General features: G+C 44.0%; 2 protein-coding genes across 4 annotated transcripts; one reads left to right on the top strand and one right to left on the bottom strand.

Moving 5' to 3' along the window:
* Window positions 1-122: 122 nt before the first annotated feature.
* Window positions 123-16,300, top strand: egln1a (egl-9 family hypoxia-inducible factor 1a). The gene is made up of 5 exons (XM_017424360.3): window positions 123-1,107; window positions 12,165-12,284; window positions 14,109-14,245; window positions 14,322-14,389; window positions 14,482-16,300. Exons 1-5 carry the CDS (start codon window positions 433-435, stop codon window positions 14,535-14,537), a joined length of 1,056 nt encoding a protein of 351 aa, XP_017279849.1. The 5' UTR covers window positions 123-432; the 3' UTR covers window positions 14,538-16,300.
* A 916-nt stretch (window positions 16,301-17,216) lies between these two features.
* On the bottom strand, window positions 17,217-27,135 carry gpr137ba (G protein-coupled receptor 137Ba). Of its 3 annotated transcripts, none has more exons than XM_037973569.1 (9): window positions 24,935-27,135; window positions 24,682-24,797; window positions 23,615-24,566; window positions 21,936-21,985; window positions 20,512-20,734; window positions 19,712-19,858; window positions 19,169-19,297; window positions 18,964-19,085; window positions 17,217-17,695 (listed from the first exon to the last, which is right to left on the bottom strand). In XM_037973569.1, the coding sequence occupies exons 3-9, from the start codon at window positions 23,975-23,977 to the stop codon at window positions 17,587-17,589; spliced, it is 1,143 nt and encodes a 380-aa protein (XP_037829497.1). In that variant the 5' UTR covers window positions 23,978-24,566; window positions 24,682-24,797; window positions 24,935-27,135; the 3' UTR covers window positions 17,217-17,586. The 3 variants fall into 3 exon arrangements, with proteins under 3 accessions (XP_037829497.1, XP_037829498.1, XP_017279709.2); XM_037973570.1 differs by having other exon boundaries at window positions 26,355-27,135; XM_017424220.3 differs by having other exon boundaries at window positions 24,682-27,135.
* Window positions 27,136-27,216: the final 81 nt, after the last annotated feature.

The following is a 27,216-nucleotide window of genomic DNA, read 5'->3' as shown; positions in this document are numbered from 1 at the left end:
AGTTAATAAAGTTTAAATAGCTTCCACGTGTTCTCAACAGTTTTTCATTTGTTCGACAGTTCCTGAAGGCGACGCAGCAAGGAGGCGGCGCTCGTGTTTAGACATCAGAGTGGGCGGGGCCACAGGCAAAAACAGCACGCGCTGCTGCGCCTGCGCCATGCAGTACACGGACGCAGACAGCTAGCCTGCTGAAATGCCTCCCGAAGACCTCGACCCACCTTTGAATCCTCGTCCCTGGACGCACATTGTGGTGTCAATTCACTGGTAGAACATTCAGAGATGAAATGAGTGTGACAAAATGGCGAGTTTTTGAGTTTTATTCCCCCGTTTCGCTCGGCGTAGCGAACCAGAGAGGCTGTTTTTTCCCCCAGACGGTTAGCGGGGCGCGTGTGAAGAATCTGAATTAAAGGAGCAGCGTAACAACTTCACAGCATGGAGAAGCAGCAGCAGCAGAGCGATTTGGACCGGGACCGGCAGTACTGCGAACTCTGTGGGAAGATGGAGAACCTCCTCAAGTGCGGTAGGTGCCGGAGCTCCTTCTACTGCAGCAAGGAGCACCAGAAGCAGGACTGGAAGAAGCACAAGCTCATTTGCAAGGAGGCGGACAGGGCGGGTGTCCTCCTCAAACCGAGCCCGGGGCGGCCGGAGGAGGACAAGGCGGCTCCCGAGGGGACCGGGGAACCGAGGAGCCCCGGACAGGCAAACACGTCCGACCCGGAGGCGCCTGGGGACGGGGACGGGGCCGGGGAAGCCACCCCCAACGGGCAGACCAACAAGCTGTCCCCGCAGAAGCTCGCCACGGAGTGCATCGTCCCGTGCATGAACAAGCACGGCATCTGCGTGGTGGACAGCTTCCTGGGCGCGGACACCGGCCTCAGCATCCTCGGGGACGTCAAGGCCCTGTACAAAACGGGCCGGTTCACGGACGGGCAGCTGGTCAGCCAGAAGAGCGACTCCACCAAAGACATCCGGGGGGACAAAATCACGTGGATTGAGGGGAGGGAGGCCGGCTGCGAGAAGATCCGGTTCCTCATGAGCCGCATGGACGACATCATCAGACACTGTAACGGCAAACTGGGAAACTACACCATCAATGGAAGGACAAAGGTGGGTATTTCAGCAGGTAGAGGTCGGCACGCGCCCACGTTGTGAACTTTTGACCCCTCCTTCCTGTTGGTTTCACGGTTTCCACACAGAAAGCCTCCTGTCTGCAAGAACAAAACTGAAAGTGCTGCTGGCATCCCACACACATGCACATTTTCTCAGAGGTTACAATGAGCCCAGCATCGTGACCTTACGCTCCCCAGGTGAAACCAAGGTGTCCCGTTGGGTTACTGCTCTTCAAAAGCACAATATTTACACCAAAAACTAGTTTCATGGAGCTAAATGTAACCGTCAGAAACACTATATCCCTCAGATCTACTCATCGCAAACTACAGAATAAAACATTTAAAGGGACTATCCTGAAATGTATAACATGGTGCTGTTTGAAAATGCGGGTATGCACTCAGCGTAAACAGAGCTGAGCGTGGTTGACCTGCGTTAGAGCGTCCGTGAGACGTTCAGGCAGAGGAACCGACTGTTGCCAAACCCTGACCGTCCTCCAGTTGGCAAATATTACCATTACCCATAATTTTCTTTCCATGTCACGACTAAAGGCAACTATCTTGTCAGCGGTCATTTTAAAAGATAGTTTAATTTCTGGAAATCATCTCAGGACCCCAAAGTTAATGTTCCACGACCCCAACTTTTAAGAACCACCAGTTTAAACCATTATTTCCCACCAAATAACACCGGCAGCAATAAATGAATCGTACGATCCTGAAGCTCACGTGCCTGCGAGCCAAAACCAGGATTAGAGTCTGTCCTGCTGTACTTTTCTTAAGGGAAGTCATTATGGCGGGAAAGTTCCGGCACCCCGTTGGGTTTTTTTCTCCAATTACGACTCCGAGGGCTGCTGTTCAATTATAAAACGATTAATGATTCATTTTGTTTATCTTGAAACTTGAACAACTGTAGTTTATGTAAACTTAACTAAACACTGATATTTTTCTTGCCTAATAAAAGTAAAAATAAAAACCCGCAGCTGACCAACAATTAGCATAGATGCTAGCACAATTAGCGTCATGATTAGAAACGCTTCAGTCATTGATAGAAAGTTGTGATTATTTCAACTAAAATATAAGGAAAGTGTGAAAACACTCAGCTTTACCGCCGCGCGTTTCTACGACAGGAAGCTACGGCAACTCCGCTGGGACAAAAGAAAACGCAGAAACTTTAATGATTATGTTAAAGCGGCAGCACAGATTTTTTTACATTTCGATTCAAAATCTTCCATGTTTGCAATCCTTTACAGATCATAACCTAAAGTAAAAATACAAATAATATTCAGAACAGTTACATTAATTTTTTAAGGCTTCAAATATTTAAAAATGGCTAAAAGGCCAATTTATCAGACATTCTAGACAAAATGACAGCCTTTACACTATTATTACCCTCTTAAAAATGGCACTTTTTTATCAAATTTAACGCTTAGATTAGAAACAATCTATCAGCAGTGGTTTGAAAAGTGAATAAATGTCTATAAAGATCCTCATTTTGGTGTTTCACGACCCTACGTGGGGTAAACACACCTTTAATATCGTCCAGCTTAAAACCGCTTGTTAAGTCTTTTAATGTTGTTTTTTTGGCCTTCATTTTAGTTTTATCTCTGATTAAATCTGATCAGAACGAAACAGACTTACTATTTTCTGTTGGTGCGAATGTTCAGTAATCAATGAGCTCAATAAGACGACCGTGTTAAATAATATAAGTCAGTAGGGGTATAATTAAAGGTATAATCCACTGAATGTAGTACCAGTACCACACTGTTTTATGTAGTTCCAGTAACAACGTTCTGCTGCTCAGTAAATGTCTGAAAATCGTTAGTTTTATAGAATTTTATTTCAGTTTTATCAAAACCCAGACGTGAACGTCAGATTTATTTGTGAAGCACATTTAAAACAGAAGTTGACCAAAGTGCTTCATAATTTACGTCAAACATAAAATAAAACAGAAAACAAGTTGAGTGAAAGAAAAACAACCGCTCCAGCTATGAAAACAAGTTTTTAAGGAGATTTAATTTGTTTCCCCGAATGAATAAAAAACAAATAAAAATCCAAACGTTGTTTTTAGACGACCCATCGGCGTATCGCAGCCCGGTAAACAAAAATCTATTTATTTTAGATAAACTGTATCTGAAAGAATTGTTCGTGAAGATGCTAAACCTCCTTGTGGAGCAGAACGGGCCGGATCGTTCATCAATAACGGGTCGATGTTCCACAGCTGACCCGGCTGGTGCCTGAACGTTTCTGCTTATTGATTGAATCTGGTTGTTTCGTCGTTTCGATGAAAATCTGAAAGGAGGATCTGCGACTCGGATCGTTTCCAGCATCAGGAGAACAAAGTGGGCGTGTCTCTGTGATGACCGCTGGGTTGCCAAGGTTACCATTTTGTTTTTTTTAAACCAGATCTGGTCACTTTGACCTCGTTTCAAGGAACTGACCCCGGAGGATCTGAGCTGCTCCAGGCATTCTTCCTCCTCCTCCTCCTCCTCCTCCTCCTCTCCTGGGGGGAAAATACTGTAAAGAGGCATGTTGCTATTTTTAAAGCACAAAAATACCCCTTTTTGGTGCTATTTTTGAAAAAGAAACTATTCAGATGGATCACAGTGAAACTAAAGCCTTTTTTAAAAAACACCCAAACCATGGAGGTTTCTTGGTTTTGCATTAAATGCAAAAATGCTCAGTTACTAACATAAATATTGCATTTAAAGTCCAGCAAATTACCCTCAACATGAAATTATTTTGATACCGTCCCGTTAAAATATTAGTTGCTCCCTTATTTCTTTTAGTTCAGAGGAATTATTCATGATAGGGGCTCCAAATATTTGACGTGTTTTATTTTGTGTGAAGATATTTAAAGGAAAGTAAACACAGATGTCACGATTTTGTGCCTGTGTACTTATTGCGTTTGTATTTTATTCCTTTAGTCAGTAATACTAGTATTTATCTCTTTGATGATCAGCAGCAGATTCGCTCTCGTGTTTCCACCTCAACATCCTCTCCGAGACTCTGCGCCCGTCCCGTTCGGCCATGTTTTTCAACCATGGGCTTCATTTTCATGGAGGGTTAACCCACATCTGGAAAACTACTGGAGTAAACTCTTTAAAACTGGATAACCGTTCATGTCCAATTATTATCAAACCTAAAAGCTTCAGATTCTCAACTTTCTTTACTTCGAACTTGAAATATTCTTTAATTTATTACCTTTATCCGGTGATCCTAGACCTAATCTTAGTCAAATTCTAACCAGATGAGTAGATTATAGTGGTGCAGATTAATTAAAGTCCTCAGATGTGAGGGTGGACGTTAAGAGAAACACCCTCACATCTGCGTCTGCGTCGCAGTGACCCAAACAGCAAAAACAGGAAGTGGTGAAGCTATGACGTAACCATCTGCCGCTCTGTTTTTGAGTCATTATGCTCCTTCACGAAAATACAAAATGGCCACGCAGACCAGTCCGTCTTTTTTTTGCTGCCTCCGGCCTCGTCCCGCGCAGACGTGAGCGTTCAGAAATGGAGCGAGCGTCACAGAACCAAAAAAAGGGCGGGAAACCAAACGCATTAAATGTGACGTATCGTTTCCAAAACCTGACCAAGTAACTCAGTTTAACAATCCTCTGTTTCTAAACTTCACATGAAAATAAATCTGTTTCATCTCGTGGCTGCAGAGATTTACCTTTTCACACGTCAGCCATTTTGTGTCGGTTTCTACCTTAGCAGCTTAGAGACGCATCAGGGGTGGGTCGGCTTTAACTCCTCGTCGCTTCAGTCCGTTCAGAAATCACACCGAAGGCGTCTAAGTCCCGGCTTAGGTGGTCTGTGAAAGTGTCTATGGCTGCGGGGTCCGGTCCTGGTCCTGGTCCCGGAGGACCACCGTCCTGCAGGTTTTAGATGTTTCTCTGCTCTTCAGCCCGTTAATCACTCAGTCGTTCAGAAACACCTAAAACCTGCAGGACGGCGTCCCTCCAGGACCAGGACTGGACACCTCTGTGGACAGCGTTGGGTTTATAGATATTTGCACAAAAAGGCTAAGTTTAAAGGAACAAAGATCTTTGCACCCAGATGCTACTTCAAAGTAAAGCGTAAGTTAGTCTCTCAGGTGTAGTTTTATTGTGGAAGAGTCCAGCCTGGCTTCTGGTTGCTGCAGGAATTTGGTTTTCAGTGTTTACTCCCAGCTCTGATTGATGGAGTTATTTTTAGGTTGCTCCGCTTGTCCAGTTCAGTTCAGTTTAGTCCAGTCCCCCCCCTCTCGGCTGCTTCTCGGTAGGCACAAACCCGTTCTCTGGAAACCTCCTTTCAGGTCGTGTTGTTGTGCAGCTGCCCTCTGAGTCACAGATACCCAGAACTTCCTCACTCAGACGGCAAGCCGCGAGGATCAGTGGCTCAAAGGGACGCGGCACAATGCCGGCGCGGCTCCTAATACAAGAGCCGGAGGGGGGAAATGCCCAAACAGTTATTTAATGTCATTGTTTCTGTTTCCCCTTCTCGTTTGATTTCACATCGATAACAGCGAGACATGTTTGTTTTTTTTCTGCAGACTCAACTCGCTGAATGCTCCATTCATTAGCATCGTAAAGCAGAAAGAAAATGTTCGAAATAAACGCCGATTCCAGCTGCAGAACGCTTCATGCTCCTTTGCTGTGATTTAACTTTAGATTTGCCTAAAAAAAAAGAAGAAAGTTTGGAATGAAGGGAAAGTTAACGAGGTTCTCTCATCGTGTCTGTGAAATAGACGGTTCTGGACAAAGTCCTCCACCCGGCGAGGAGGTTTGATGTTATTTTTGTTTCTCGTCACAGAATGGACACGTGGTGGCTGTAAGGAAGTTGACTGTTGACCTAAATCTTGAAGTAGTTCAGAGTTTGCAGACGAGGAAGTCCTCCAGGCCTCTTTACGCCACTTTTTGTTTTCTTCTGCCTTCGGTACCAGCTGGACCGGGCCGGCACCTCGTCTGATGCTTCTTTGTTTCCCTCTTCATGTTAATCAACGTGTGGATTTATTTTCAAATAAAATCTGTAATTGTGTGAAAAAGGACGTTGGTACTCCTCACACCGTTCAAAAAATCTGCATTTTACTTTTCCTTCGTGTTGTTTCTGTTGCTTCTTGTTGATCTGACTGTAAGTCTTCGTAGCTGTGGAGTAAAGGTCTTAGACTATTATAGCAGGAACATTATGAGCTTTTTTTTATGAAGAATCCTTCAATATTGTTATTATTTTCAAAATTCTCCATCTCAGACGCTTCAAAACGATTCTGAGTTTGTCGAAATTTATCACCTGACCTGGCAACAAGGTGGTTCGGTTTCCGGTTTTATGAATCTGGAGGGGACGTCGTCGGGAGCTTCACAGTGACTATACGAAGGGATTTCCCGTTTCTACGGCAGCCGGCAGAGAAAAAAGGTTTATTTTGAAGGATAAACCTGTTAGAAAACTTGAATTAAAGGGAGATTTTATTTTAATTTACAGCAGAAATCAGTATTTTCCTGCATTTCCACACATTTGTGCTGCAGGATTATCTGTCAGATTGTTAGCTTATTTTCGTGCAGCATTTCTTCCCAAGTTGTGCTCTTTTATTTCAGCGTCCTGTTGGAGGTGATGTGTTGTTGGCGGCGTGCTCAGACCTTAATGCGTCACCACTGTCACATGATATACATGGCTGCCTCGTCTGGAATAAAAACGTCTCCATATTCACGGGCTGGTCGTGTCGGGAGGATAATATTCCAGATAAATCTCGCGGTTTCTGGGTTGGTCGTGTTTATAGACAGAAGACAGGTGACTTCTGACGCCTCCTTTCAGAACATTTAGCAGAAACTGTTTCCTGTCCGACATGCTGCAGTTTATATATGTCCTCCTATTGTTCTCATCGGACTGTAAACATACGGGAACTGGGTCATTTCTTTATGGGGGTTTCCTCTCCTCCTGGACCGGTCCGTGACCCGGACCGGCTGTTTGGCTCCCTCGTCCCGGGGAGGGATCGGGTCGGGACTCCTCTGAAGTTTGGGACTGGACAGAAGCCGTTTCTCTGCTGGTTCCTCTCAGATTTACGGACCTGCCGGCTGCATCAGCTGAAGAATGTGCTGGAAAATGGCTGAACAGACACTTCAGCTGTTTTCACACACGGGGGCTGGAGGCTTTCTGGAGCGAGCGCCAAATATCTGCTTCAGATTTTCCATACAGTCGCTGTGAAAGCACGCAGCTCACAGGAGGATATTCTCCTCTCTGTCACAGCTGTAAATATGTCCGACACGCCGAACGTCTGTTTGGATTAATCAGAAACCAAAGCTAAAACTTTAGCTGCTCACACAGTCAAATTCTGGCTGTGAAGTCGGAGCTAAAATGTATTAATTTACTGATTTCATCCGTCATGACCAGCTGCAGAGCGTTTTTATTTTTATTCATATCCACAAGGATTTATAACCATTCTATAGTTTTTTAATTAAAAGTTAATTAGGTTTAAGGAGCAACAAACCTGCTACAGTCTGCTTATAATTTAATGAGTGTTAAAGCGTTTTAACCGTACCTTCTTTACGCTACAACATATGTAACTTTATTACAAACTTAAATGGAAATTTTGGCATTTTTGAGTTGGACTTAAAAGTTAGGAGCAATCAGTATCTTACCTGCTGTAGATGGATATGTTTTTAAATGACCTCAGTTTTAGTTTTACCATTAATGTCGGTTTTTGTGTTAATGAATTTTCCTTAAAATCAATAATTTATTTTATTTTTAACAGTCGACTCTAGCTTTTAATTTTAATTTTGGCTCGAGTGGCAAAAAGCTAACAAATGGCTAAAATAAGTTAGCACGAGCAAAATGCTTGCTAACAGTAGCAAAAAGCGAGCGTAAAGCTAAAAGAGGCTAAAGGATAGCTCAGTTAAAGGTGGCAAAACGTTAGTTAAAAACTAAAAGTAGCCAAACGCTAGCTAAAGTAGTAGAACCCAAGCTAAAGATAGCAAAAAGCTAGTTGAAATCTAAAAGTAGCAAAAAGCTAGTTGAAATTAAAAGTAGCAAAAAGCTAATTAAAGTAGCATGAAGGGACAAAACAGAGGCAGCAGCTGAGGCAGATTTTAAAGAGAAAGTTTTTGAAGGAATTAAAGCGATCTGTGTTTTTCTGTGGGGGGAGGAAGAAGAAATTATAAATAAAGTTAAATATTTTGAAACACATAAAAGTTAGAAAACCCAAAAATCTGAACGAGCCGAACGTTTTGACGTTTTTAAACCTAAGATGGAGCAAAGTCTGCAGGAGTGGGAGAAATGAAATAAAAACAGGAAAACGACGGCGTGATTGCCGACTCAGCGTGTTTTTTATATTTTCAGTTAAAGCGCCGACGGCCCCTCGAGCTCTGCCTGTGGAATGTAAACAAACAAGATGAGAGCCGAGGTCATCCGCCTAATGAGCGCCGCGGCGGAACGCAGAAGAGCGAAGTGGCCGAAGGAGATCCCGATCCGTCCCCGGGATGTGACGTGTCGGTTCTGTGTGCTCCGGCTCGTTAGGTTGTCACGACCCGATCACACGAAAGGCCGACTGGAGTTAAACGGCTCGCTCCTCCTCCGAGTGTTCGGTGAAAACATCCAGTTTTCCTCCTGTTTGAAATATTCTCCGAGTTGTTTTTGTTTTTAAAGGTTTGAAGACGTCCGGGTTGGTCAGAAAGCATCACAAACTCTGACGTGTTTTTATAAACCAGGCGCCGTCTGTGGACAGTTTCTTCTCTGAGCATAAAAATGTCTCCTTTAAAGGTCATGAGGTCAAAGGTCACAGGTGACCCCTTTGTGAAAACCTCGTCTGTGCTCCAACTCTGCAGCCGTGTCCCGGCAGGGGCCACCTCATGTGTCAGGGATGATTCCTATTGATTTTAAGGTCACGGGGTCAAAGGTCACAGGTTGAAAACCTCGTCTGTGCTCCAACTCTGCTGCCTCACGTGTCAGGGATGATTCCTATTGATTTTAAGGTCACGGGGTCAAAGGTCAAGGCCACAGGTATTCAGGATTGTTGTTGGGATTTTGATTCCTCTGGCAGTTTTCTGATGGAGAGATGATGATGATGATGATGGCGGTCCTCTTGTTATAAGCTCTTCCTCACCTTGGACGCTTACTGTCGGCCATTTTCACAAGGTGAAGGCGGACAGCGATGTTTTTGCCTCGTGTCTTTTAGCGGAATAGCTCATGAACATACGTTTCAGCAGAACTTTCAGAAAGTGATCGCTGGATAAATCAATTCAAGATGGCTGCCACAACACAAACCTGTCTAACTCGGTCAGTTCCACAGATGTGATCAAAGTGAGAAACTCTGGCGTGAAGGTGGCGGGCGATATGCATTCCTTCGAGGAGTTTGTGGCCTTTTAATAAATAAATCCGTCGAAGGAAAGTTTCTTTTTTCTGCTGCAGATAAGAGTTGTTTTTGGAGCTTTCCAGTTAGGGGAAGTGAAAGGTGAAACTTCTGCGTCCGGCCGAGGCGCTCTCACCTTAATTCCAGCCCGCCCCCCGTCCTACACACACACACACACACACACTTGACCCATCTCCAGCCTCGCGGCTCAGGGTGGGAGGGGCAGCCTTCCCCACGCTCCGCACGTAGCACAACCATTAAAACACTACTCCCTCTGAGGGAGGCCAGGAGTCAAAGTTTACAGCAGTTCATTCCTCTCCGCCGCAGGAGCCCCGCCCCCTGCTTTCACTGTCTGCGCCCCTCACACACACACACACACACACCTACTGTATTACATCGTACAGACAGGAAGCCCTTTGTCATGCCCTTCACTCAGCAGACGTTTTGTTGTTGTTGTTTTTTAAACCCGACCAGGCATCTCCTCCTCCTCCTCCCCTTCATGTCGGAGTTCTGTTGTTTTCCAGCTTTGAAGGCCCTGATATTGTGCATTCCAGCGCTAACCTGCATCTCGCAACAAGATGTGAGCACAATGTGGACTGACGCAAGCAGCCGCGATCAGATGCACGGCAAAGTTTTTAAAAAAGGGGGCGAGCTCGAAGTCTGCGTGATGGGGACGATCCCGAGAGCGCTGTTAGAAATTAACCTCGTCTTTTTTTTTGTGATAACGCGTTAACACATGAGCTTAAAAAGCTTAGCGTCCTCCGAGTGTTTATAATAATGTTGCTATGGTTTGTGTTGATGCACGTTCAGGAAGGAATGTGGACGAACTCGCCTTCAGCTCGTCAGATGAGGGTCGCTCTGCTTGCTCTCTGCTCGCTCTCTGCTCGTTTCACTTCGGTCTAAAAGCCAAACAATTAAACTTCTGCATGCAGGAGCCAGTTAAAGATTGGGGGGGAGGTGTCCGCTGCCAGCAGCCGGGCAGATCATGGAAGTGTTATTAGAGCAGGAAGAGGCAGGAGGAAGTCATCACGCTGCACAATATCTCCGGCTTATTTTCTCACGAGTTTAACTTCATAACGAACCGCCGGGGTCTTTATGGCCTCTGCTGCCTTTCAGCCATTTTTATTAACTTTCCTACTAAATGAAGTTAAACAAACTCATTTCAAGTAAGAAACCAAATCAGCGTCCTTTAATAAAAATGTCTGTCTGCCAGCAACCACAGGAACGACCGAAGGGACAGAAAATAGGTGAACAATGTGCAGAAGTCCGACAGATTCGATGTTTTTGTTCGTATTTATGCTCAGATTTGTAGAGTAAAGTTCACAGATAAAGAGATGAAAGACGTTTCCTAAAAGCTGCTCCGCCTCCGCTTCATCCCCAATATTTATTCTTGACAGCACTCTGCGTTTAGCAGCGAATTTACTTTAATATTTCCACCTTTCCCCGAGGTTGTACGCTTGTCCGGTTCCTCCATATTTGTTTCACAGACTCCCATTAAAGACCAACGCCAGCGTGATGGCAAAACATCACCATTGAACCTGAAGAAGATGAGGAGGAATCTGGAACATGCCCCTCTTTGTACTGATTTGATTTTAGTGAATTTGATGCTTACACTCACATCTTTTATTCTTTTATTTGCCTTTAATCTGAGCCTAAAATTTATCCTGGGGTTTAAAATGCAAACAATCAGTTCATTAACAAAAAATCACCCATTTATTAGTCCTGAAAGTGTTCAGATTGAGCATATCACTGATAAAAGTCAACACATTTCTCTTTACTTGGCATCAGATCAACACCAGCTATTTCAGCATCGTTGTTTACGTTGAACGCAGACCTGCGTTTCAGTATTTCATATCAATAAGTGTCAAACTGCAAACTTTTTTTTGTTTGATCTCATAGTTTGTAGGGCGGCGCGGCGTATCAGAAATTTATCAATATTACAAAAAAAACTGTTGAACAATAAAGATCATCGCAATATTTAACAATATTATCTCAAATATTAACCTAATATTGTGCCGTCCTGTTAGTTTGTATTGAGTTCCTTTTAAGACAAAAGAACAAATAAATTATTTTTAGACAGAAAACATAGTCTTTTTACATTTAGGGAATAAAAAGACACTAAAATGTCATTTTAAATAAGACAACATTAAATAAATCAGCAGTTTAAATTACTAATCTTTATTAATTTAATCTACTGAAAGTCACAGTTTCCCAGTTTTTGTTGGAGCTTTTTAGTTTGAGTTTTCACAATATTTAAAACCAAATTCTTTTTCTAAATATCAGTTTTGATGCAATAAAATCTTTAAAATCCACTTTTTTAGGTTTTCTGCATTTGAAGCAACTTGATCCAGATATGTTGGAAAAATGGGAATCTTCTGATTGATTTGGAGAATTAAAAAAAAACAACATGCTAACAAACTATTAGCCCAAAACTGAAAGGATTCCTGCAGTTTGTAGATAATTTAGTGCAATCATCTGTCATCGTCACGGTGCATTTAGAGTAAATAAGATGAATCTGTAATATTCACACATCACAAAACGTTTTGATTAATGCAGCTTAAAAATAAACTCTGAGCCGCTGCGGAGTGTCTGAAGGGCCACATGTGGGTCCAGAGCCACAGGTTGCAGAACCTTGATCCTCCCGTAACGCCTCGTCATCCAGAATCCTGACGCTGGCGCTTGTGTCACAGCGCGTCTGTTTTCGCTAATCACACTTTCCCATCTCTCTCTCTCTCTCTCCAGGCGATGGTGGCGTGTTACCCTGGAAACGGAACGGGTTATGTGCGCCACGTGGACAACCCCAACGGCGACGGGCGCTGCGTCACCTGCATTTATTACCTTAACAAAGACTGGAATGCCAAGGTACGGCGCCGGGGGGGTTTCAGGACGTAGGCAGCACAAAAACCAACTAATAAGCATATTTTAAAGTTTGGTATCACCCGCCGGCTGAAAGGAGGAGGTAGATGATGTTTTGGCTCGTGTCTGTCAGCAAAATATCCCATCAGCCACTGGGTGGTTTTATTAAAACTCTTAAAATAATCACTGGATGTACAGGAGTTACTGAAACTGAAACACCTGTCATGTTAGTGTGGGAGCTTTCATAGCTGAACTGGACCAGCCAGTGGACTGAGAGCCTTCTGTCCAACATCAGAGTCTGAGCTTCAGAAGAATGGTCCAAAACTGCCATAAACTCTCCTCAACCTGTGGAGAACCTTATAGAAGCAGAGTGGGCCAACTTCATGTTAAACCCTCTGGATGTCAGTCATCGTGTAGATTTCAGCTTCTTATAATTCATGTAGCTGCGAGACGTTTGTTTCATCTCTAACATCAGTTTTCAGTTTTTTCCTTCAAAAATCCAACTGCTAAAAACCAAAGACTTGGTTGCAGAGGGAAAAAAAACCTTGTTGTGTGGAAATATTTCTGCTAAAACAAACATTTTGACCTTTTGTTGCAACAGTCGATCAGGTGATCACTTCCTACGACTGACTTGACAAAAATATATGAGTGTCGGCGTAGTGGAGAGTAAATCCGACAAGTACTGAGCAAGAAATGAAGTCTAAGCTTTAAAACAAACCTTTTATTGCTGCGATTCAGTTTATTCTAGACTGGCAGAAAATACTGAAGGAAAAGGTTCAGTTTAAGACGAGATCAGTTCTCAGACTGGGAGTTTTTTTTCTTTCTAAACACAAATAAAATCTGTTCTCCCTCATGAAAGTTGAACCTGTGACAAAAGGAAGTCACGTGGCAGAAACCAGGATTGTTTATGATTCCCGGCGAGGTTTACAGAAGATCAGGGCTCTCTCTGAAACAGGTGAAGGCTTAAAACAGACCCAGAGTTCAAACCTTGAGTTGTTTTGAAGGAAACTAACCTCGACGGTTCTTTAGAAGAACATGGAGTGGGTTTTTATTTGGTTCTGCTTAGTTTCATCCAGATATGTGCTTACCTGAGTCTGTTAGCGAAATATCTCATGAACCACTGGATGGATTTGAATGAATCTTCCAGAAATTGTTAGATGCACGTCTGCGACCCATTACAAGATGGCCACAGATAATCGGCTCTAACGAACACAAAACTGGCTGTAAGTCGCTCTCAACGTGTTTTATGATGCAGTTCGCTCTGACTCGACCGCTCGGCGTCACGCGGTCCTGTCAGCCCTTAAATCAAACCGGCATTCCTTGCACTGATTGCGTGTCGCTGGTCTTCCTCGACCCCCATTGTGCCTCGTTTTATTCTCTCCCAGCGGCGGTATTCCCCCTCATTCAGCTCGGAGTAAATGGGAATATCATTAGCCCTCCGCCTCGGGGTGTGAACTGCTCAGAACTGCGAGATCGCGTGTGAAGAGAGGCTCCTGCCGATCTGCAAAGCAGCATTTAAGGCAACAGCAATCTGCGTTTTCACTCTGCAGGTCTTTATCCAACCGGAGCAGTTTTCCTGTGGGTTATTCTTCCTATCCCTCCTCAGGAAGGCCGTCTGCCGCTGCTGCTTCCTATCCTCAGCTTTCCTCTTAGCGCTCGCGGTCGGGCAGCCCTTTGACCTGAACATTGTTGCTCGGGTCTCTTTATGACTTGCTTTATGGGGTTCCTTGTTTCCCGTCGCCTCTGGAAAAACCCAACCACTCTCATTGAGCTTCCCGCTCTTCCTTTGTGCAGACAGTGAAGCCGTTTCTTCTTCTTCTCTTCTCCCAGGAACACGGCGGCCTCCTACGAATCTTCCCAGAAGGAAAATCCCAGTTTGCTGACATAGAGCCAAAATTTGACCGTCTGCTGCTGTTCTGGTCAGACAGGCGGAACCCTCATGAGGTTCAGCCCGCCTTCGCTACAAGGTCGGCGTCACTCCCACATGCTCAGACCACGCCCTCCCTCCGTTTGTCTCACTGCTTTCGTCTCCTGTCTCTGCAGGTATGCCATCACTGTGTGGTATTTCGACGCAGACGAGCGAGCCAGAGCTAAAGAAAAGTACTTAACAGGTAAGGACTGAAAGGACACAAAGAGCGCCGCCGCTGTGCTGCCATTGTTCCAGCTCCAGTCCGTTCATTGCTTCTGTTTCCTGTGCGTGCAGGTGCGGGAGAGAAAGGAGTCAAAGTGGAACTCGGCAAATCATCGGATCCCAGCTAGTAGAACGACGACGTTCTTTACAAACAGCCATTAAGTGCTCGATCTTAAGAAAGTGACCTATAGTGAGCGTGTGTGTGATTTACAAGGCGACGTTTGATTGGAAGAGGAAAAAAAAACAAGGTAGCAAAACACAATACAGCCGCGATTTACCGGAGACGTACCTGGTACTTATCAGGCAGGTACCTGGTATTTATCAGACACGTACCTGGTATTTATCAGGCAAGTACCTGGTACTTATCAGGCAGGTACCTGGTACTTATCAGGCAGGTACCTGGTACTTATCAGGCAGGTACCTGGTACTTGGTACTTACCTGGGACTTAGCGGGCACTTACCAGGCAAGTACTGGGTATGTACCAGGTACTTGGCTGTAATATAAAATAACTTATTAAGTTAACCCAGGTAAGTACCTGGTATTTGCCAGGTAAATACAGGGTACGTATATTCCAGTACATGCCAACAGTAGCATCAGCTACTGGTACTTGGAACACAGTGGGTATGTATATGGTACCCAGTGTGTACTAAGTACTGGGTACATGCCAAGCTGTACTATGAAGTGACTTGTTAAGTACTCGGGAAGTACCAGGCTGTATTATGTTTTGCTTCCAAACATTCAGTCATTTCTGAATCTGGGGAATCGTGAGGACATTGAATGTCGTCACATTTTACTGAAAGGGATTTTTTTTTTCCTCTCATCTTAATAATTCATTTCTGTTCAACTGAAACGTTGAGAAAAACCTCAGATCTTCATCGTATTACGTGCCGTTTTTTTCTTTTATTTCCAGAGAACTCCTCAAAGGTACAGTGTTTTGCGTGTGTGTGTTTAAAATAAGCTACTGTTTCTGCTTCAGTTGGAAATCATTTGAGAAATGATCCAAATTAAAACAAAAAAAAAAACACATTATCTCTGCCAGAACCGCTCCGGTTTTAGTTTATAATTTAGCAGCACAGTTAGTTTTTTGTGGTCTTTATTTTTTACCCCCCTTTATTAAAATCATCACTTTGTCACTCAGAGATTCTTATGAAAACTTTATCTGCGGCTCGATCTTGTACCTGAGTCCGGTGCGCCCCCTGCAGGACACCTGTGTGCAGCACCTTATTATTCGTGCCATTTTTTTATTGTTTTTTTGATCTGTGGATGAATGAAAAGCCGCCGTTCTTTCAGATCGCAGTCAGTGAACCGTGGGACAGAGTGTGTTTGTGTGAGAAAGTCTTAAAGAAAAATTGATTTGTCTACTTTAGAGGCACTCAGTTGACTATGCACCTTACAGATTAGGCTTTTAACTCTGTACCAACTTGCCCAAATATAGATGTTTTTGTTTGAAATTCAGCTTTTTTCAACTAGATCTGTAATGCAGTTTGCTGCACCTTGGAGGAAATGCTGCTTCGGCACTTATTTTTGCATGTTTCAAGAAGAATGCACCGGTCATTTCTTTTGTTTCCTCAATCTTGTGAGTTAAATTCACAGGAAAATTAAAAAAAAGAGACTGTTGCTGTTGTTGTTTGGTTCAACACGGACCCCTGCCTTTTTCTGCAACCAAATCTTAGAAAAACTCGTCCTCCAGGGAGAATAAATGTTCAGAATAAAAAAAAGCAGAAACAAACGACTGCTATGCTTTGAAGAAAACCTTTTAGTACTAATAACGAATTATCTGATATTTCTGATCCTCGTGGCAGAAACAAGTGGCAACATTTGATGAAATACGAGCTGCATTGATGTAATTTTTGAATATTAATAAAAAACATCTCATTGTGTTTGACTCTCCTGCCGGCAGATTGCATTCTGCTCCAGTTTGGTTTGTTTTTAAAAACTGCTTCAGAACATTTCAAGACGATCTCAGTTCAGTCTCACAGAAAACGTTTGTTCGTATCCTGCAGACGAGCCCTAAAAGTCTGAACTTCCGGGGTACGTGATGTATTCACCGCTTTTAGGACGCGATCGACTTTGGAACGAGCGCTTCAATAAAATTGAAAGAAGTGGAAACGAAAACAAACAAACCGTCTGCTGGTGTTTCTGCTGCTGAATTAAAGAAACGGAGGGAAACTGTGTTTTTACCCTTTTTCATTAAAAAAAAACAACATTTGGACCAACCAGGACGTTTCTTTGTCCCCCCGTGTCTCTCATGTCTGAGAACATCGAGCTGACGGGACGGGACTCTTATTTGCTGTTCTGGTATATCTCAAAAGACTTGATGAGTTAAAAATGAAATGAATTAACTGAGTTTTTGTTTTGCACGGCTGGAAGGAAGACTGAAGTGCAAAAATATCACTAACTGACCTTTGTACTTCCTTTTGTTGACTCCATATTGTGTCAAATATTCAATCTGTATCATTTTCTTACATTTAATCTGACCCCAGAACGGGCCCCTAACCTCAGCTTTGGTAACCACTCATCTAAACAATGATTCGACGCCAGCGGTTATAAAATTATCTGCAGATTCTGTCCTGAAATGTTGGATTTTTCTTTGTTTTTTACTCGTTATTGACACAATCCATTACGAACTCAAACAGCAGGTCCGAGATGTGAAATTAGACGGTACCGAGAACTTATTAAACGTTTTTATCCGGTACCAAACCCGAAACCGACTGCCAGATGTTGGCATCAGGATTGTTCCACAGAACCAACAGGAGGGGGCGCTGCGGCACAAGAAGGACGTCAGAAACTACACAAGTTTGTGATATTAAAAATGATTTTTTTTAATAGCTTTTAAAATTTTAATATGAATTAAACCTATCTTCTTTATAAACACACATGTATGAAACTGAACATGTTCATAGACAGTACTTAAAATAGTAATACAGTACAATATATTACAATGTATTCAACAGAAACTTTAAAACCGAAGGAGTTTAGGAGCGGGTCGGTATTTTTAGGGGAAACAGGAAGTGCAAAAGTAACGTCCCGCCACTGAGCAAAGACTAAAGTCTGTTAGTTTTTTCTTTGAATGTAACAGGAAACAAAAAAAACACGTTGAGTTTTCTAACTTGTGCCTCCGGTTCGGGTCAGTGATGAACTGTGCAAAACTCTACAGACGGAAGTGGATCCTCGGCTCAGTAATGGCCGAGCTCCTCTGAGAGCGGCGGCCCGTAGGAACCGTCGCCGATGTAGGCGCCGATGCCGCTGCTCTGGCTCCCCCACTCGTAGCTGTCAGCCGCCAGACTGGAGAGACAAACCGTCATCGTCATCTTACAGGCTGAACGCTGAGTCAGCGTTTTCATGTTTATTTGTGGTTTTTTCCAGTCTAACTACTTCTGCAGACTTTGTGCTGTTTTAGCTTTTAATTTATCAAAACTTTCGGCTCCTTCAGGAGATGCCTGCTACGACTTTTAGGGTTTTGTTTTTATTTTTAATAACTGATATTTTTAAAAATATTTAACTTTATTTACAAATATTATTTTCAGTTCCTTCAAACCTGCTTCAACAAACAGGTTCTGTTTCTGTCGTCATTTTAGCTAGCCTTCTACTTTTAGCTAGTGTTAGTCCTTTTTGCTACTTTTAGCTTCTAGCTAACCAATTGAAATGCTTAGCTAGCCTTTTCTCAACTTGTTTTAGTCCTTTTAGCTAGCCTTCTGCTATTTTTAGCTTTTAACTAACCCTCTGCTGCTTTAAGCTAGTGTTAGTCCTTTTAGCTAGCACTTTGCTACTTTTGGCTTCAAGCTAACCAATTGAAATGTTTAGCTTGCCTTTTCTCAACTTGTTTTAGTCCTTTTAGCTAGCCTTCTGTTTACTTTTAGCTGGTGTTTTGCTACTTTTAGCTTCAAGTGAACCCTTTGAAACATTTAGCTAGCCTTTTGTCTACCTTTAGCTTTTAGCTGGTGCTTTGCTCCTGTTAGCTGGTGTTTGGCTACTTTTAGCTTCAAGCTAACCCTTTGAAATGTTTAGCTAGCCTTTTCTCAACTTGTTTTAGTTCTTTTAGCTAGCCTTTTGTCTACATTTAGCTATTGTTTTGCTCATTATATTTGTTACCTATTGTTTTAGTCCATTTAGCTTTTTGCTAGTGTTTTGCTAATTTTAGCATTTAGCTGGTGTTTTGCTACTTTTAGCTTAAAGCTAACCTTTTGAAATGTTTAACTAGCCTTTTCTCAACTTTTAGCTTTAAGCTAGTGTTTTAGTCTTTTTAGCTTTTAGCTGGTGTTTTGGTACTTTTAGCTTTAAGCTAACCCTTCAATATTTGTAGTTAGCCTGTTCTCTACTTTTAGCCTTTATCTAGCATTTTCTTTATTGTAGTTCCTAATTTTTAACTATTCTTTTTGTCAGTTTAGCTTTTTGCTAAAATTTTGCTACTTATAGGTTTTAGCATTTAGCTAGTCTTTTGCTAATTTCAGCTAGCATCTTCTCATGTTAGCTTCTTCTAACTTTAACATCTCTGAGTTTTTTCAGCGTTCGCTCCACATTTTCACGGAAAAGGTCTGAGCCGTTTTTTTTACCTGGCTTGGATGTTCTGAGGCATGACGCTCCACGCTAAATCATCGTCGCTGTCGTAACGCCGCGGGTTGTCAAAGAAGTACGCTCTAGAGGAGAAGACGTGACCGGGAAGCCCCGAGCCGCTCTGCAAGAGGACAAAAAAAAAACCTGCTGTTAATAAAAGACGTTTGCGCGGCTGACGGAGCTCGAGGTTCTCCTGAGGCTCACCCGGTCGATGTTCGGCTTCCGGACCCTGAAGAAGAAAACCACCAGAGACGTCGGCAGCAGCTCCCACACGAACAGGACCACGCCGAAGACGATGTAACCGGCGTCGCCCAGAGTCGACTGGAGATCCGCCTGAAAAAACGACAAGGTTCAAACGATGATAAAACCGTCAGTTAGGATAGAGGACATAGGACTAAAAAATGAGCGATTAATGCAATCTCTCATGAATTTCTCTGCAGATTCTGGAGTTTCCTCCAAACCCTGAAGGACATTCCTGTTCTTGCCCGTCTTCTTTATAAAACCTCACTTCCTGTCGTCGTTGAACCTGGAATTCGACGACTATAAAAAGCTCAAGGTGCGGCCGAGTCAACAAACATAAAAGTGGAAGCGATTGTCATTTTAAAATAGCTACATGAAAGAATTCCTGAAGTCTTTAGGAATCTACTTCCTGTCTCATCTGTGCGCCAAACGTGAGCCAAGCGCCCAGTTAGAGGCAGGTCTACAAGGTGTTTCTGCCAAAAGCGTTGCGACATCCCGTTGACTCACCTGGTCCGACACGTTGTACCAGTCGTAGTCGAAGGAGTTGATCCTCTTGTTTGAGAGTCCCAGGACGACCAGGTTGTAGCAGGCCCTGGAGGCGTACAGGAGGATGACGGTGGCGCCGATAACGACCACCTGGCACACCGAGGTTCCCTGCGCGAGATGGCAAACATCAGCCACGCGCTCGCACGCCGCCCGTCGGTCAGCGTAGGAAAAAGGAATGCTAAGAAATACTCAAACTAGACAGGGCGCCAACGCAGCTGCTGCCAAGGAGAGGATGGCCTCAAACAAAAAGGAAAACTCAGAAATTTAAAATCCTTGAACCGTGAGCTGCCGAAGACTCTGACGGTCACAGTTTATTTAGTTAAAAAGACCCCTCCCTTCCAGCTCTGAAGTCTGAGGAAGTTTGGGGTGAACTCTCTGCAGAGACAGACACACTTGGGGAAAGTTGACTAAAATCCCTACAGTTTGGTGTCTAATTTGTATATTCGCCAATTTTAGAGAGTGACATCAACTGTCAGATCTGTGGAGAAATCTGTAAAAAACGCAACTGTGTAAAAGACGTTAAAGCGCCAGTTCTGGCATGTAAAGTCCAACTTCCTGTGACCCGTTTAATCCCTAAATGATGCTTCCATTTTAACATCTGACCAAAGAGGGCTGGCTTTTCTCATGAGTTGAACCAAAATCCCATTGATGCCCATCGTTTTCTTTGTGCCGCTACAAAGGAATCAAAGCAAGCTGTTGTTGATCGAGGAGCACATTTTGGTGTGCACGCCGTTTTTAAGGCCGCGTCCAGCTGCTCTCACCTTGGACTCCAGGTAAATGTTCGCCAGCGACATCTTGGCGATCTTGTAGAGACACGCAGACAGCGAGACGGCGCAGAGGACGAACAGCGTGTCGTTGATGGCGACCCTCACGAGCACGATGGTGTGCTTCTCCGTGGAGGACATCCTCACCAGCAGGGCGCACGCCAAGTTCACGACCAGAAACACCAGGCTTATGAAGAAGAAGAGGAGGTAGAGCGGCAGCCTGGCAGAGGGAAGAAACGGTGACTGACGGCCGAAGATCCAAACGTTCGGCTCATTGAGCTACTTTTAGCTACAAGTCTCCTTCTTTGATCTAACATTCTGCTCTTTCCAGCTTCAGTTCAGCTAGTTTTGCTAATTTTAGCAACTGTGTTGCTCATTTTATTTACTTGTTTGATAAATGTAGCTTCTCTTTTGGTCATTTTAGCTGCTGTTCTCCTAATTTTATCCACAGTTTTGCTACTTTTAGCTACAATTCTTCTTCGTTTACCTAACAATCTGTGCTTCTTTTAGCTTCAGTTTAGCTAATTTTGCTAATATTAGCATCTTTTTTGCTCATATTAGAAACTGTTCTGTTCCTTAGCTTCTGTTCGACTGCTTTTAGCTACCACTCTGCTTCTTTAGCTACAGTTTTGCTAATATTAGCATCTGTTTTGCATCATTTTAGCAACTGTTCTGCTCTTTTTAGCCTTTAGCTTCTGCTCTTCAGCTTTGTTACTATTTAGCTACTCTCAGCTTTTATCTGCAGCTTTGCTCATATTAGCATCTGTTTTGCTAATTTTATTTACTTGTTTGATAAATGTAGCTTCTCTTTTGGTTATTTTAGCTGCTGTTCTGCTACTTTTAGTAACAGTTTCACTGCTTTTAGCTAGTGTTTTGCTACTTTAAGCCTTTGGCTACAGTTCTGCTAATATTAGCATCCATTTTGCTCATTTCAGCGACTGTGTTGCTAATTCAGACCTCAGTTTTAGAGTTTGTTTGCTAATCATTTTAGCTCGTTTTAGCATCTGTTTTGCTCATTTCGGCTAACGATCTGCTTCGTTTAGCTTTAGGCCACTGTTCCACTGCTTTTAGTTGATGTTATGATCATTTTAGCTTCTGTTTTACTGGTTTTAGCTCCTGTTTGGCTGGTTTTAGCTTCTGTTTCACTAGTTTTAGCTTCTATTTGGCTGGTTTTAGCTTCTGTTTTACTGGTTTTAGCTTCTGTTTTACTAGTTTTAGCTTCTATTTGGCTGGTTTTAGCTTCTGTTTCACTAGTTTTAGCTTCTATTTGGCTGGTTTTAGCTCCTGTTTGGCTGGTTTTAGCTCCTGTTTTATTGGTTTTAGCTCCTGTTTGGCTGTTTTTTACAGAAGGTGGAACTTCTCGGGTCCTCGAACCCCAGCAGCTGCTGCAGAAACGGAGTGAAGTCCTTCGGCGCTCTCACCTGAACCTCAGCAGCTCCGGCGCGTACTTCGACTTCGCCTTGAACACGACCTGAGGAGAGAAAGGAAGGCGGCTCATCAGGCGAACGCGTCACGCCGTTTTCACTTCTCTGTTCTCGCCCCGGCGATGAGCAGCTGAAGTAAAACAGGAACCGACACGCAGCAGCTGAAGAAGACGGCCCTGATTCACACCGTCACAAGAGGATGAGGCTAAAAATAAACCTGCTGCGGTGGGCTAAGAAGGCATCGGCTGATACGTGGGACGTGTAAGCAGCAAAAGGAATGATTCACAACATCCCATTTTAGCTGATATGAATGAGTCTTTTAGCTGATAGAAACCAGTGAGAAAAGCTGAGTTATTAATATTTGTCGTTCTGATCAGAATTATCAGCTTTTCCAAACTTCTGCATCCATTTAAGGCCGACTGTGACGATGTCTGCTGCTGACCCTCGGAGCGTGCGTCAGGTATCACCCGTCTACTACCACCCAGAGTTCAGCCTCTCATGTGTCTGATAAGGAGGCTGCGGCGGCCATCTTAAATCAGGATTATTTGTTTGTAAATCTAAAGATTACTTCCTGAACGTTTCAGTAAATTCTGCCCGGAAGGTCGTCAGATATTTCGCTAACAGGCGCTATCTCCGAGAGTTAGCTTTGTTAGCAGCCAAAGTGTTTGTTGGAGATTAGCTACGGGGAAAGTTTTAGCTCCAGATCTCTAAAATTGGCCAAATTATAGCCATTAGCTGTGGCGGCCATCTTGAACTGGATAATAATATTGGAAGATTTGTTTTATTTGAGATAATTGTAGCTTTTAACTTGTTTTGCTCATCTTAGCTTTTAGCTGATGTTTTGCTAATTTCAGGTTTTAGCAACTGTTTTGCTGATTTTAGGTTTTCTACGACTGTTTTGTTGGCTATAGGTTTTAACTACAATTTCACTAGTTTTAGCTTTTAGCTACTGTTTTTCTGGTTTTAGCTCTCAGCTATGGTTTTACAAGTTTTTAGGATTTAGCTACTGTTTTGCTAATCTTAACTTTTAGCTACTGTTGTGACAGCTTTAGCTTTTATCTACAGTTGAAGTAGTTTTAGCTACAATTTCACTCGTTGTAGCTTTAAGTTACTGATTTGCTGGCTTTAGCTTTCAGCTATGGTTTTGCCATTTTTATGTTTTAACTACTGCTTCACAAGTTTTTGGCTTTTGCTACTTTTCAGTTAGCTTTAGCTCTTAGCTATGGTTTCACACGTTTTTAGGATTTACCTACAGTTTTGCTCATCTTAACTTTTAGCTGTTGTTGTGATAGTTTAAGGTTTTAGCTACCATTTTGCTGGTTTTAGCTTTTAGCTACATTTTAGCTCTCAGCTATGGTTTTACAAGTTTTATATTTTAGCTACTATTGCGTTGGCTTTAGCTTTCAGCTATGGTTGGGCTACTTTTAGCTGAATATCTCGATGAACCGATGTGTCTGTTTGACCCCAGGCAGCAATTTATTGGAATTCTTTGGCTGATAATCGAGATTTCAGTCGATTTTCGATACATTGTTCAGTTCTGAACCCGCAGGTAGAGCTGAAGATCAGCTCTGACACGTTCCCACATGTTCCCACAGCTGGCCCGCCCCTCTGACCGCGGGGGGGGGGGGGGCGCAGCCACCGCAGCGCTCCCTCACCTTCACCTGCCGCGGACTCACCTGGGCGAAGTAGAGGTTCATGAGGCAGAGCGTGAAGAACTGCAGGCAGACGGGGAAGCAGTAGAGCAGCCAGAAGGGGAAGGCTCCCAGACTGTTGGCCGTCACGAAGCTCCTGAAGTAGAAGGAGAAGAGCACGGTGCGCAGCGCCGACCACAGCAGGCACAGGAACAGGAACACCGTCTGGTAGCTCAGCCGCTTGTGGCGGTACCGCAGCACCAGCCACAGCTGCACGTAGATGAAGATGAAGAGCAGCGAGTAGAAGGCGGTGTAGACCACCGTCAGGCTCAGGGTGACGTAGTGTGGCACGGCCGGGCTCAGGGTGGGCAGGAGCGCGAACCGCTCCATCGGAGCCGGGGCCTCCATGACGGGCTGGTGCGGCCCCCGGTGCCCGGCTTCACCCCGGGGCGGGCTCGGAGCGGCGGGACGGGGGGCGGAAGGCGACGAGCTGTCAGCGCGGCCGAGGAGCCGGGGACGGCCCGAGGCGCATGATCGGGGATGAGGACGGAGCTGCGGCGGCTCGAGGACCAGCCTCCTCTTCCTCCTCCTCACCTCGCGCTCATTGCGTCACGCTACGTCCCGGCTGACGCACGCGGCTGTACCTTTAACCCTGTGATGGCGCTTCTCACCGCAGCCTGGGTCCCAGGAGGGAACGGAGATAAATGAGCCTAAAAAACATAACTCACTGATGAGATGAGGCGTTCAGGGCACAGGATTCACTGATGAGATGAGGCGTTCAGGGCACAGGATTCACTGATGAGATGAGGCGTTCAGGACACAGGATTCACAAACGACGTGATGCGTTTAGGGCACCGGAATTACAATGAGATGATGCATTCAGGTCACTGGATTCACTGATGAGATGAGGCGTTCAGGGCACTGGCTTCACAATGAGATGATGCGTTCAGGGAACCGGACTCACTGATGAGATGAGGCATTCAGGGCACCGGATTCACTGATGAGATGATGCGAAATTTAAACACTGATCCTACCAGTATATTTTCACAAATATTGTTTGATATTTTAGGATTGTAATAAATGGTTTTCTGTGTGACTATTTATTTATTTACCATTTGTTCTTTGCTGCGTCAACACACCGGCTCATCCCTTGAGTTAGGAGCCTTTTTATGCCTGAATTAATCAGAATCCAAACTCTTCTTATGTAGATGGTGCAGGAAAAGAACCCCTGAAAAGACCAGTTTAAAGATTGGAAGCAAAGTAAAAGAGGTGACTTCTACGTACATTTATCTCTAAATCTTGATTTAAAGATTTCAGCTAAATTTGAGTTTTTTTGAATCTTTGGAGAGAAGGCAGAAAAATTACCCTTCAAGGCTTTTAACGCCCGCCGAGCTCTGCGCTCTTCGGCCGAACACAAAAACGCAAAACGAAATGAAGAAGAAAAGGCGTTCAGGTGATTCAGCACGAGTCGACCCGTCATTGGTTTTAGTTCCTGCTCTGAGTCAGAAACCAGAAACACGTCAGACTTCATGCCGCTTCTCTTCACCCCATTCTGCCCAGTCTACAAGTTCTCAATTTCATTAAATTTGTGTTTAATTCAGCTCTTAAAAGCCAAAAAACCACCACTAACATTTAGTTTGCAGCTTATTTTATAATATAGGGATTTATAGACGCAAACAAGTGTATTACTGTGTATTTCATTGTGATTTGATGAAGTATGTTTAATTTTAGACTTGCTAAATGTGTAACATCTGTTCTGACTGTAAAACGTCTGATATTTATGAGGTTTCCTTTATTTTCAGGGCCTCGAGGCTCCAACACACCTGCTTCAAACCGTTTAATCACCGAGTCGTCGAGTTCTCCAGAAACACGTCCACAAGTCGTCCATTTAAACCAGGAACACTGTCTGATATCGGCCCGGTCCCGGGGGCGGCGGGGCGGGCATGTGAACACGAGGAAGTCCAAAGATGAGGGTCGGTCCAGCTCACCTTTGACCTTTCGGTGCATTAATCTTTTCTCACAGGCCTCACCAAGCAGGATTCCACCAGCTGCGGCGCCTTCCTCTTGGCTGGGTTTTAAGTTTAGTGTTTTACCTGTTAATCGCTAAATAATAATAATAAGAAGAAGAAGACTCGTTTCTGTTTTTGCCCAGCCAGGCTGTAGCCCTTTAAATCGCCCACGTTGTTGGTTTTTACCTGTGAATCGAAAATAACAGGAGCGGGGAGGTGGAGGTGACGAATCGGCTCTTCAGTCTGATTACCGGGTTCTCTGCTGCGTCCATAAAAGGACACGTTGGACAGCAGGACGCTGGTTCCCAGGCAACATCGTGACAAATCACAGCTCGCTGACATCAACGCCCTGAAAGGTTGATTTCCCCCTCCAGGAATTGCAAGCCCCTATGGCGTTGTTCTAAAATCCTTCCGAATCTGTTCTACCTCTGACTATGTCTTTAAAAGAAATGATAAAATTCTGTTAATCAGCCTGTAATAACAGCTTTGCCAAATGTCCAGAAGGTGGCGGCATCTGCACAAAAACCAGGAGCCTGTAACCACTGCAGATGTTGACCACATGGAAGAATGATTCGTCTTGGTTTCTGTAACATTTGACGGTTTTCTTGACTCAGTTTTGAGACTAAATGCAGAAAAAGCAGAAGCTCTGACTGAGCCAGCAGGTCCAAACTTCAGTGAAATACTGACAGACGGAGAATAGGCTGTGATGTCACGTCAAACTTTAGCTCGATATCTGCACGCCTGACTGAGGTAAAGCCATGTTTACGTTGGGTTACCTGGATCATAGATGATGACGGTGACGAGGAGAGAAGAGTCGGAGGTTGAAGACAACATGGTGGACGAATCAGACCAAGAGACGAGGAATGGGATTCATCTTCCTGTAGAGGAGCCTTAGGTTGTCAGTTAGTGAGGCCTACAGACCATAAAAACTGTAAGAACACAAGCTGACAGCATTAGGTGATAATCTGTGTTATTACGGATTTACTGGGATTTTGCACCAGGAACTCTAAACTATTTCCCAAGGATTGAACGCAGCACAAAACTAATCGATCCGATGTTCTGTTCCCAATACGCTAGAAAAAACAAACAAACAAGCCCTCGTCTGTGTTTGGAGGACAAGGCGAAAGGTTCAGGGGCCACTGTGCAGGAAAGACAAACGCTGGAGCGCTGACAGCAGCTTTGGCTACAGGCCAACGAACCATCGGAGCATGGACCCAAACATCATGAGGACACCAGTTATTACCGGACGGAGTCATCAAACCCGGCTCCAGCTGGGATAATGAGGGGTTCTGCCCCACTGACCGATGATCAGTCATCCATCCAGCTCTGACAGTTGGTATCCAAGCCCCCAATTATCTGCCGTGACCTTCGGTCAACGCGGAGCCGCCATCCCAGAATGTTTCTTCCATGACGGAGTCAGCCAGCCGAGGGAATACTCGGAGTTTTGATTGATGCTAATAAAACCTTTCCTCGTTATTCCTGTTTTCTTCTGGAGGAAAAAATCCATCTGTCCATTTATTTATCCATCCATCCATTTATTCATCCATCCATTCATTTATCCATCCATCCATCCATCCATTTATTCATCCATCCATCCATTTATTCATCCATCCATTCATTTATCCATCCATCCATCCA

Source organism: Kryptolebias marmoratus, linkage group LG22, assembly GCF_001649575.2.
Source record: "Kryptolebias marmoratus isolate JLee-2015 linkage group LG22, ASM164957v2, whole genome shotgun sequence".
Taxonomy (NCBI): domain Eukaryota; kingdom Metazoa; phylum Chordata; class Actinopteri; order Cyprinodontiformes; family Rivulidae; genus Kryptolebias; species Kryptolebias marmoratus.
This window is presented reverse-complemented; position numbering and strand designations above follow the sequence as displayed.

Bases quoted from the DNA above. Each gene is read 5' to 3' on its own strand.
- egln1a (XM_017424360.3), top strand. From the start codon at position 433: ATGGAGAAGCAGCAGCAGCAGAGCGATTTGGACCGGGACCGGCAGTAC. The intron at 12,285-14,108 runs GTACGGCGCCGG...CTCTTCTCCCAG, and splicing joins ACAAAGACTGGAATGCCAAG to GAACACGGCGGCCTCCTACG. The intron at 14,390-14,481 runs GTAAGGACTGAA...CTGTGCGTGCAG, and splicing joins TAAAGAAAAGTACTTAACAG to GTGCGGGAGAGAAAGGAGTC.
- gpr137ba (XM_017424220.3), bottom strand. From the start codon at position 23,977: ATGGAGGCCCCGGCTCCGATGGAGCGGTTCGCGCTCCTGCCCACCCTG. The intron at 21,986-23,614 runs GTGAGTCCGCGG...TTCTCTCCTCAG, and splicing joins TGAACCTCTACTTCGCCCAG to GTCGTGTTCAAGGCGAAGTC. The intron at 20,735-21,935 runs GTGAGAGCGCCG...TCCCTCTGCCAG, and splicing joins CCGGAGCTGCTGAGGTTCAG to GCTGCCGCTCTACCTCCTCT.